The 12,500-nt window shown below is 43.5% G+C and overlaps 1 protein-coding gene across 1 annotated transcript in view; it reads left to right on the forward strand.

Annotated features, from left to right (window-relative positions):
* Positions 1-12,500, forward strand: part of AGK (acylglycerol kinase) — a 929,730-nt gene that overhangs the window by 95,107 nt on the left and 822,123 nt on the right. Inside the window, exon 4 of the mRNA XM_044088489.1 lies at positions 4,385-4,464. Within this exon, the coding sequence (XP_043944424.1) occupies positions 4,385-4,464 (80 nt within the window). The remainder of the gene's footprint in view (positions 1-4,384; positions 4,465-12,500) is intronic.

Here is a 12,500-nt window from a genome sequence, read left to right on the forward strand (position 1 = left end):
TTCCCTGGAGATACTTCAAGTGCAATTAACTGTTGGTAGGGCACCTATTCAAGTCATTGGCAGCTACAGAGCCCCCTAGATAATCAGAACACCCAGTCTGCCTATTTCAGTCTACTTGAGTCTGTCAAGATATATCCGAACACCATGGTTTTGGGCGACTTTAACTACCCATCCATTGACTGGGTAAATTACCCATGCTTAAACTCACTTGCCCAAAGGTTTCTTGACTTCATTAACTCCAATGCCGTGGACCAGCTGGTTGACACCCCCACAAGGGGTGCCAAAATCCTGCATCTGGTGCTTACCAGTATGGGGGACCACTGTAGCACCTCCACTATGAGGCCTTCCCTCGTGAGATCTGACCATAGATCAGTCTCATTTGAAGTAACTATCACACCTGACCCCCACCCCCCACAGCAACTAAACTAAAAAAACTTGTTCAAAGCAGATTATAACCTCTTATGGGATGGTATAAATAGTTTGGCTGCACCTCCCCCCTCAGATGGAACTTGAAACTATGCTGAGTTCTACACCACTGCTTTATACAAGTACCTGTATAACTGCATTGACTCAGCCGTACCTGATAGGACCAAAACAAGCTCCTCAAGGAAGATCAAACCTGCCTGGTGGACAACTGCCATTAACAGGCTTTACAGTAAGAGGAGGAAATTGCTGTCTAAGAGTAAGAGGGAGCAAGCCCTGAACTAGAAACATTCTATCCTCAGCTTAAACAAGCAAATAAGACTTCTTATGAAGTCCTCCAAATCAAACTATGAATCCGGATTAGCTTCCTCAACTAAGGACAACCTTAAGGCATTCTTTAGTTACGTCTGTAACCTAAAAGGAAAGGCCCAGATTTGTTTTGAACTGGTAGTTAATGATACCACATATACTGAGCTTGTGGACCTAGCTAACCTGTTGGCCAACAGGTTCTGTAAAAACATCACTCTCCTGTCCCTGCTACACATACCCCATGACATCCCTACTACCTGTCCCCTGCCTTTTATCTCTGAAGAGCAGGTCGTAAATGCCATTTCTAAGGCCAAAAACACAGCATCTATGGGATATGATAACATCCCAGACTGCGTCCTACACGGGTTGCAACAAGAATTAGCAACAACATTGGGTATTCTTTTTAGTCATAGTCTAAGCACTGGCTTCATCCCAGTTGAATGGAAAACGTCCACCATTATTCCCTTGCACAAAGTGGTATTTCCACTGACCCCGGGAACTATAGACCTATTAGCCTGACTAGCGTTATCTGCAAGGCCATGGAACGAATCATCATGGACATTATCAACAAAGATGTAGGTATTCTCCAAACACTTGACCCTACTCAGTTTGGATTTGTCAAAGGAAGCTCATGCCTGTTAATCTTGGTGGACTTCTTCAAAACAGTTATCAAGGCTCTGGACGAAGGGAAATCTGTGCATACAGTCTACCTAGACTTAGCCAAGGCTTTTGACACTATCCCCCACTCAGGCATCATTGACAAACTCACCCAGCTAGGTATCAACAATTATATTGTTAGATGGGTCACTAACTGGCTTACTGATAGAACACACATAGTCAAAATAGGGGAATCCACCTGCAAGAGCAGACCTGTAACCAGTGGTGTTCCACAGGGATCAGTCATGGGACATCTACTGTTTGGAATCTATTTCTCTGAAATACATGCAAAAACTAAAGGTCTGTGGCTGACAAAGTTTGCTGATGACTGCAAACTGGGAGTGGTCATAGAATCTCCAAATGATGTCAACATCCTATAAGAGGGTGTTACACAAACAAATGATTGGTGCCAAAGTCATGGCCTTGAGTTCATCATCCCATTTGCTAAGAGCAATGTTCCTGTTAACTAACATCAATAGCAACACTCTTAAGTATGCACTCAGTGGTAAGAGACCCTGGGCACACAGGTTGACAGCAACCTTACCTATGATCACCATGCCTCAACAGTGGTAAGAAGGGCAGTCTATATTGCTCATCTCATAAGTAAGGGCATTGCCTCTGGAAAAAATAAGTTATAACCTCCCTGTACTCTTCCCTCATCACGCCACTAATTGAGTAAAATGCCGCTTTTTGTATGTACCTTTGCAAGCATCTGCAGCAATTGGAGAGACCACAAAGGTTCTTCACAAGGAAAATTCAAGGTCTTCAGCATCTGTCCTATGTGGATTGCCTGAAAGCACTGTCACTTTACTGTGTTTCATACTGTCTACTCGAAGGCGATCTCTGCCTTGCATATAAGCCAGTCTGTGACCCTGCTTTATTGGAAATGCTGCATATCCACAAGTCAAATGGTACAAGGGTTACTCGCTCTAAAGACCTTAACGTGGTATGTGACATTAAAAGAACATGCTGGAGGAACAGATTTGTCTTCTAGAGGTTACCACAGCCTTGGAACAGATTCCTACTTCATATCAAACAGAGCACCTCATTGGCCCTCTTCACATGCAGTCTGAATTATTGGATGGGTAACCATAAATTCACCCTGGGAAGTTCCACTTGTGTCCCTCTTGGACATGGGCAGTAGGTGCTGATCGTGGAAATAAGGGTAGAACTTGACTAGGCTTGTAGGGGCCATAGGGCCATTAGCCTAGTTACTGCCTATGTTCTTATGATTTTCCCAAATGTTCCTCACAACCTCACGTTCTAACTGTATACATTTCACAACATATGTACAGGTAAGCAATTACCCCAAGCATTTTGTAATTCTTGTGTGTGGCATCCACATCAGAAAACAATAACAGAAGTACAAATATGCAGCTATAAAATCAAAACATTAAATATGGGACATGTGAATATAAGCCTCTGTTATAACTAAAAAAAAGTGCTGACAAAATAGATTTCTCTATTTTATTTTCTTATTCGCTAGGCATCTGTAACCCATACTAACAAGCACATCAGTGATTGATGGACCCAAATAGCCCACATAGCCTCTCCCTTTAACTGTTTGAGTTTAACAACATATTTGTAGGTAAATGCCTGCTACATATCCAGGTCATATTGGCCTTCATATATACATGCTGAATAGTGCATTCATTATCTTGTTTTTAATGAAGTGTACCTCCAGCATTCCTTAGCTGATCTCTTCTTAAAGAACATTTTGATCGATCCTGCCATCTTGTTATTGGGAAAACACAGACATGTAAATGCCTCTTGAATCTGATTTCTCCTCCGAGTCATCTTTTATTTTTCATAAAGTATCCACTTATCTTAATACTGCAAATTCTTACTACTTAGGCCTGTCTCTTTTTTGAATTACTCTCATGGTTATTTGTGTTACCTTCGCAATGGCTCCTTCTGCACTATTTTAATGCCATCTTAGAATAATCATGTTCTACAAACACAGATCTCCCATCCACAGCATGCCCCCTTGGCTGCTTCAACTTTTACAGTATTTGTTTCTTTTTTTATAATAAGTCAAAAGTCTGGGAAAATTAGCCTTGGTTATCCATATTCGAATTCAGACTCTGGTAGTGGCAAATATCTCACCTCTGCCATTCCCAGGGAGTCTTTTGTAAAACTAGTCTACTCCATCTTATTTTTTCACATATTCCATCAAGCTCATTTTTCCTGTTGCACCTTCTAAAACTCTGTACCACTTCAAGTTCTGTTTTCTTCATTCTCTTCTGTTTCAGTTAACTGGTGCTTCATCTATTCCGGCTGCTTCATTGTCTCAACTGCCTTATTGTGAATCATGCACATTTGGTGTTTGGCTGGTTCATTGGCTTCCAGGTAACCATACATACACTCCCATTCATCAAGCATAATCATTTTTTCCCACTTCAGTGTGTAGATTAAACATGCCAGTCTAATTTGCCAACTTTGTTTATATGGCCTCAGAACTACCAGTTAATTTAAGAGCATTCAGTTGCAGAGCATTTCTTGGGTTTGTACTAGTGGAACATTGGTCTCATTCAAGAGGCTGCTATTAAGCACATTCTACTACTTTCTACTATCCTAGTTCTACCAGAGAATCCATTTATTTCATGACTGACCAAGACTGTGTGTCAGATAAGCTGATTTAAGTATGAAATGGTTTTAATTTCTCAATAAATGGAGCATCCCAAGAAGGCAAACTGCTTCGACAGCTATCCTGCATGCATGCATGCATCCATAGTTGGCTTTTTGAAGGGCAGCAGAAGGATAACAAGAAGTACTTTAAGTAGTGTGATCAGGCTGGTTTATTTGTTTCCATGAACTTTATCCAAGAACAGGTGAGTCATGCTACAGCCTGAGACACATTTACTGGATGACCTTCTGCAGTGGTGAAGCATAAGGAAGTAGGAGGCTACAGATGAAAAGATTTATTACTTTCCCTTTGTGTTCCTTTCCAGAATCTCAGCTGTACTTACTGTTGTTTTTTTTTTTTTTTCTGTAGGTGTTTGGTGACCAAGTTATTCCTCCCACTGTTCAAGCAAAGAAAGCAACTGTCTTCCTTAATCCAGCTGCCTGTAAGGGGTAAGAAGTACCTGTGTGAGCCTCTACATTTATTACTTCTTTTACACCATATTGCAGCCATTCAGATCAGTGCAACAGTGGTGTATGGTGATTGGTGCTGCACTTTGACCGGCGTCCTCTCTGGGCCTTGTTGTAACCTTGCCTCCAACTGGAGCAGTCTTTCCAATGTGTAGGAGAGCTTCACTTCCAGGCCACACAGGTCAAGAATATAATATTCAGCTACTGTAATATCAGAGTATCACATCTGTGGAATGATAAAAGGTTATGTGAGTACCTACTACAAGTTTATTTGGAGTGCATTAGCAGCAGATGTGCCCCATTAGTGTAGCAAGTCATTGTATGAACCCCCTAAGGCAAATGACTTTATTTCCATGATTCTGTAGGCTCTGGTGTTCAGGGCAGCTGTCACACTGTAGCTTCTCACCTGTCCCCCTCCCCCCATCACCATCGTCCTAATGTCCACTACTGTGTCTGATGTTGCAGTAGTCTGTAAGCTGTTGCATTGCACAGATGTGTGTGTGTGTGTGTGTGTGTGTGTGTGTGTGTGTGTGTGTTGTATTGTATAGGTATGTTGTGTAAATGCTTTTAAATTAAACAGGCTGATTGACATGATGTTTAAAAAAAGCTGTTGATGGGCAAGCAGAAAGTTATAATTTTAAAATGCAAGGATTTTAAAGAGGCTTATAAATAATAAAGATTGTCAGTGAAAGCAGACCAGTCCAGCCTCTTTAAACACACTTTTATGTGCTGTGGGAGCATAGGCAGTCATTTCCTTCTATGCGCTCAGCTAGTGAACAGGAACAAAAGAATGATGATAAACATAAGGCACTTTTTCACTGAGTGAAGGACTGTTGCATTTCCTTTAATAGCTGAATGTTTACACTGGTCCTCCTCAAAACCATAATTCTTTAGATTGTAAGTTGCCTTATCAGTGTCCATGTGCCCCTGTCTGCCAGTAAACACAAGTATAGCTCAGTTGCTCTACTGACATGCTGACAGTTGTCATGAGTGCTTGACCATCTGTGTTCCATATTGTGACTACAGTGGAAGACTGTGTTCCTGATGCTTCCCAGTGTAAGTATATACCCAGTCAACAGCAGAAAACTGTATTTTCCATAATACAATTTGTAAGGCAGCATTGCTTTTAACATTTTCTTAGCACCAGTGGGAGGGTGTTAAGGTAGAGATGCCAGGTCTCCTTACAATTGGTATGGAAAATGCAGTTTGCTTAAAGTGTAAATTACTTTTTAATTAAAGAAAGAATATGTGTTAATATTGCATTGACAGTACTGCTGCATGCTTTTTATGCAACTGCAAGATAGTAAACTAATTAAAGGTCATTGTTGTGACTCTGTAGTTTCTTGTCAGACTGCCAAGCAGTAAGCCAAATGATGAGCCACAGTTATGCTACTTGCTTAGTTTCATCTATATATTGGTTCTCTGTGAGAGAAGCGGATATATGGAATAGGCTACCATCTACATTAAAGCAAGCACTAGTTTAGACATTTTAAGAACAACCTGGACACATACTATTGGAATAACTGATGTTCTTCGTGTTTCACTGTTGCAGTCATCACACTTGGGTTATCTGCCTTGCAGGTAGCCCTCAGTGAGCCCGAATACCAGAGACTTAGTATTTCTGCGTTGGATGCTGCCGCTCCTGGACTGACGTCAGGTCGTCAGGGGTATAGAAACAGGCAACCGACGCCATTATATCAGACTTTCTTGCCGAGGAGGAGCCCGAAGCAGAAGCAGTTCGCAAGTCCCAGTCGGCCTCTACCTGAGTTTTTTCCTTTTTGTTGAATAATCCTGAAGAAGTCTAAAGCTAAGTACCCCATTGGGGATCCTTTTTTCTTCCTCTAACCGATGTCAGAAAAAGTTAACAATTGTCTTGCCTGTGGAAAGCAAATACCTCACAGAGATTTTCACTCTTACTGCGTCACCTGTTTAGGCCCAAACCACGATGTCCCTCGCTGTCAGTTTTGTGCTTTAACACCCAAACCATTCGTTGTCAGGCCCTTTTTGTCACTAAATTTTTTTGCTGTCTTTCTCCATACGCTGAAATGGCTTTGGTAAGCCATCCGACTACCGATTTTCCAAAAAAACTTAAGGATAAAGACAGTCAGACCGCATAGGTCAAAAACTGCCGATGACGCTTCCATTAAGCTAGTCACCAGTCTGCTGGTACTCAGTGAGGCATCTTTGCAGCCCCTGACGCCTGCTTCAGTGGATTCGCAGGCCTCTTCTGAGACTCATTTGGAGTCCAGTATACCGTGAGATGCTTCTTCGACTATGAAACCTGCAGATGTCTCTACCTTGGATGGGTCCAGAGCCACTGTGCATGCACCAGCTTCTGAGGCAGTTATTTGTTCTACTGATGTTCGAATTAAACTGACGACTTCATTTATTACCAAAACTACCTAGTTTCTTAGGCCCAGAGTACGCAGTACGCCTAAGGAAACCGATGAACAAAGCACATGCTCAGGCCCCCATGCCACAAAAACAAATGCTTAGAATGGCTGAAGACCTTATTGCACTGATTAGGAAAAGTCAGCCTTCCCCTGCAAAGAGACAAAGAACCCAGTCCCATTCAGATTCTACAGACCAGGAATCCGATGACTCTGACATTTTTGATTATGCCCTTAACCGCCTATGAGGATTCAGATGCAGAGGAATCCATTCCCTCTGCCTCCCCTCCAGTGGATTTTTCTTTTAGTGAAACCTTGCATACTTTAAGAGAGCATTTCCATTGGGAATGCCAAGACTATCCTCAGTCCAAAAAGAGACTCAGAGAATTTTTAGAGTTGCCTCAGCACAGATCTTTAGCTATGGATGTTGTGGATGATGTTTTCATGGAATCCAGTCTTACTCCTGACACTTTACCTCCTGCCCCTAGGAAACCTGATGGGTGCTACAGAGTACCTGATACTCGCAAGTTTCTGTTCAAGAATCCTACTGCTGACCTAGAGATCATTTCCCAGGGGCCTAAAGGTATCAAGGCTACTACAGCCAAGAATCCCACCCCTTTCGGACAGGGATTCCAGAGCTTTGGACAGATGGGGTAAGAAGGTATATACCTCTGCAACTCTTGTTATCGGGGCTTTGAATTGCCACTTTCACATGCTGAAGTACCAGCAACATGTTATGGAACTTCTTAAACAAAAAGTGGTAACTTTTATAGACTGTGCAGAAAATAAAGAATTGCAGGAGCTTATGCACTCTGCAAACCAAGTCAGTAAGCATACTTTGCAGTGTGGCTTTGATGCCCTAGAAGCATCTTGCAGGGCAGCAGTCACTGGCTCTGTACTGAGAAGACATGCTTGGCTGAAGGAGCAGACCTTGCCAGATCATGTCAAATCTAAATTACTAGACACTCCTTTGAATAAGGACTCTCTGTTTGGCACCAAAGCAGAAGAAGTTCTTAAAAAGATGGAAGAAAAAGCTAAATCTATGCAGACTGTTAAAGAATTCTTACAAGTGCAACCCCCTTGATTCAGTAGGCATTGCCCTTCATAACACTGGTCCTTTCCAACCCCCCCCAGGCCTTCTCAAACAAGACCCAGGGGAAACAGACCACCCAGACTACAGTCTCAGGGTATGCAGAGATCTAAGCAGTGGAGTGCCCCCACCCCTAAATCAAGGAATGGTAAGCCACCTCCTTACGGAAAAAGCTCACAATGACTTCTTCAATCCACTTCCCAGCCCTGTCCAACTGCTTCTGCCCTTCATGCAAAAAACTGGATGTCCATCACCCAGGACCGATGGGTCCTCAACATTGTATCCCAGGGGTACAAATTCTGTTTCCATTCTCTGCCAACCCCAAGCGGTTTTCCAGACCTTCCTCCATACCAGTGGGCAGAGGCTCAAAACCAAGTACTTTCCCTGCTCAGTATCAGAGCTATTCATCCTGTTCCAGTAGAACAGAGGGGTCAAGGATTCTACTCCAGACTCTTTCTGGCACCCAGGAAAGAGGGCCCTTGGCGTCCATTCCTGGATCTTTCAATTCTAAACACCTGCCTGGTGGTACCAAAGTTCAAAATGCTTACCCTGCAACAGCTTCTTCCTATGTTAACCAAGGATGCCTGGTTAGTCACCCTAGACTTAAAAGATGCCTATCTGCACATCCCTATAGGGAGTCATGCATGAAGTATCTATGTTTCAGGGCAGGATCTATGCATTATCAGTTCTCTGCACTTCCCTTTGGCTTATCTACTGCACCCAGGTTATTCACAAAATGCCTGGCTCCAGTCATTGCATACTGCAGGCAGAGAAATATCCAAATTTACCCATACTTGGATGACTACCTGGTTCAGGCAGACAGTCAAGAATTGCTACTTCAGCACCTGGCATTTGTAAAAAAAACTTCTCACTTCCTTGGGGTACACCATCAATGAAAAGAAATCACAACTGGTACCCAGTCAAAAGATTGTATTCCTGGGAGCAAGCTTGGACACAACTTCCCAGATGGCATTCCTCACTTCAGAAAAACAAGTTTATCTGACAGATTACTTCAAACAAATGGCTACCAGAGCCCAGCTATCTGCAAGGTAGGGGTTCATGGCCTCATGTATACTGCTAATTCCATATGCAAGACTGTATATGAGAAAACGTCATTGGTAAAGTCTTTGGTGCCAACATTCTCAGGACCTGGAAACAGTCATTCCTATCATATCCTGTCTAAGGACAGAGTTCCTTTGGTGGGCAGAAGCATGCAACCACAACAAGGGACTGACATTTACTCTACCTCACGCCGCCCAGACCCTTACCACAGATGCATCAGACTATGCATGGGGGGCTCACATGGCTGGCAAATGTACTCAGGGCTACTGGAGCCTAAGTCGAATTGTTCTGCACATCAACCAAAAAGAGATGCTAGCTGTACAAAATGCCCTGACAGCTTTCAGATCCCTACTCCTTCCAGGAAAACTGCTGATTTAAACAGACAGCAACACAGTTATGTGGTACATCAACAAGCAGGGGGGAAACCATTCCAACCCACTCTGCAGGTTAGCAATGGCCCTGTGGACCATGGGCTTGGACATCAAAGTCCATCTACAAGCTCAGTTCCTGCCAGGCAAACTAAACTCACTGGCAGACAACTTAATCAGAAATCTCCTAGACCCACACAAGTGGAAATTGGAGCCCAGCACTTTCAACCTTCTGATTCAGAAATGGGGGACCCCAGAGGTGGATCTCTTTGCCTCCTCCTGCAACCACCAGCTCAGCAAATTCTGCACCAGGAATCGCCACAACAGGGCCTGGAAAGTGGATTCCATATCCTTTCAATGGGAAAACCCATCAATCTATGCCTTTACCTCTCTGCTCCTTCTCTAAGAGTATTACTCAAGATAAAACAGGACAAGCCAAGGACAATTCTGATTGCCCTGGACTGGACACACCAGCACTGGTACCCACTCCTGCGCAGCATGACAACGATGCCACCCTGGCACCTACACCAGACCCCCCAACCCTACTCTCTCAGCAGGAGGGACAGATCTTGCATCCACATTTGCAAACCCTAAATCTTGCAGCCTAGCATATTCCTTGAATACCCCACCAGCAACCCTAAGCAAACAGGTGCTGGACGTCATCCTTGAAGCTATAAGGCCCAGTACAATGAAATCCTATGCTAATAAGTGGAAAAGGTATTGTTCTTGGATTCGGTCGAAAGGAGAGGGCACAGCACTGCCCTCCTTGCCTCTAATCCAGGATTACCTAGCAGAACTACTCCACAGAGGCCTATCCTTCTCCTCCATGCCTCTGCCATCTTGGCTCATTACAACACTGAGCCACCTCCATTCTCTCACAGTCTCATCAAACAATTCCTGAGAGGGGCAAACAACTTAAGGCCACTAAGGAGAGCACCCACCCCTGCTTAGGACCTTAACTTTGTACTGGAAAAGCTCACGCTTCCCCCCTTTGAGCCTGCTGTTTCAGCCGAGTTAAAATTCCTCTCCTGGAAAATAGCCTTGCTTCTAGTCCACTTCAGCTAGAAGAGTGTCAGAGCTACAAGCACTGATGGCTGTGGAACCCTTCTTTATTTTCTATGCTGACAGGCTCTCCCTCAGGACTAACCCTTCATTTATGCCTAAAGTGGTGTCCATTGTGACTCTCAACCAATCCATCCATTTGCCAACCTTCTTCCCTAATCCTCAAAATAAAAGGGAAAGGATGCTGCACTCTTTGGACTTGCACAGACAGCTCAGATTCTACCTTGATGGGACTAAGCCCTTCAGAAAATCTGACCAGTTACTAGTCAGCTTTGCAACAGGGTCTGAGGGCAAGGCCATTTCAAAACAAACCATTTCCAAATGGATAGCACACTGCATCCATTTCTTCTACAAGCACCATGAAAAACCAACCCCTCAGGGGGTTAGAACACATTCCACTAGTGCAATATCTACCTCTACAGCATTTCTCAGGGGAGTCTCTACCAGGGACATCCTGGAAGCTGCTACCTGGAGTTCTGTACACACCTTCACTGAGCATTACCACTTGCCTGTCTTTTCCAAATCCAGGGCAGGTTTTGCTACAGCAGTCTTGCAAGGCCTACTAGCCATCCCTGACTCTTCTTGACTGCCTCCACCCTTTCTCAGCTGTGGGAATCCACCCAAGTGTGATGACTGCAACAGTGAAACATGAAGAACATAGTACAGTTGTGTACACTTAGCATAAATGTAGATGTTCATGTGTATTCACTGTTGCAGTCCTGGTTTCCCTCCCACCAGCCCCCTGGGTTTCTCTCTCTTTCTCTCTCCTCTCTATGGCTGTCTTTACTAGTATTGGTATTTACTTTTTACTGGTGGTGTTTCCCCACCATAACCTAGCTCCCTATTTGGGAGTTCCCGACATTTGGGGCAAGAAAAACTGATGTAATGGCATCGGCTGCCTGTTTTTATACCCCTGACGACCTGACGTCAGTCCAGGAGCAATGGCATCCGATGCAGAAATACTAAGTCTCTGGTATTTAGGCCGACTGAGGGCTACATGCAAGGCAGGTAACCCAAGTGTGATGACTGCAATAGTGAATGCACTCGAACATCTACATTTATGGTAAGTGTACACAACTGTACTTTTTGGTATATTGGCAGGCTAGAGGGGCATTGTTGTCTGTGCCTGAAATGTTTATATGTATGTATGTATGTATGTATGTATGTATGTTCAGGATGTAGCACAGTTCATTGCTGTTAATCGCTTACCTTTCTTTCTTGAATATGTATTCACCCTGTCTTCCTGGACCACTAATATCCTAACATTTTTCATGTTTCAGCCACACATGTCCCCAAGTCCTCTCTTGTGCATCTCATATTTTCTTACCTTCTACATTGCTGGTGTTTTGAGGGTGCTGCAGAGTTATATTCCAGACAAGTACCAGAAGCAGGCTATTCAGTTACAAGATATAGGCCACTAGGGTTACCAAACGTAGACCAGTAGTGTTACTAGATATAGGCCACTAGTGCTACAAGACAATGACCACAAGTGTTACTAGATGTAAGTCACGGCTAACAATTTGCCAACATCCTTCCCTTGACATTTTTTTCACAGAGGTGCAGAAGCAACTTGATGACCACAGGAAGCTCATTACCTGAGTGGTGGCTCAGTAATTGTACAGATCTTAGTAATTAGGACATCATTACCTGATGGGGAGCTTGATAAATATAAGGAGTTCATTACTTGAAAGATAACTCAGTAACTCCATAGAACTTGGTAATCACAGGAAGCTCATTGTCTGTTAGGTAGCCTGTTAGTCTCAAGGAGTTTAGAATGTAATAGGGACAGGTAGTTTGGTAGCCTGTTAGTCTCAAGGAGTTTATAATGTAATAGGGACAGGTAGTTTGGTAACCCTATGTAGCTTGTTAATTCAGAGAAGTCCCCTGACAGGGAGCTTTGTGATCACATGTAGCTTTGTTGTCACAGGAAGACTGCTGACCACATTGCTTATCAAGGAGCTCAGTAAGCACATTGAGCATGCTAATCACAAAACACCTATAACTTGACAAAGAGCTTATCAACAAGCTTCTTAATTTACTAGACGC

The sequence above is a fragment of the Protopterus annectens genome, chromosome 11.part0 (genome assembly GCF_019279795.1).
Source record: "Protopterus annectens isolate FY-2018-M chromosome 11.part0, PAN1.0, whole genome shotgun sequence".
Lineage (NCBI taxonomy): Eukaryota > Metazoa > Chordata > Ceratodontiformes > Protopteridae > Protopterus > Protopterus annectens.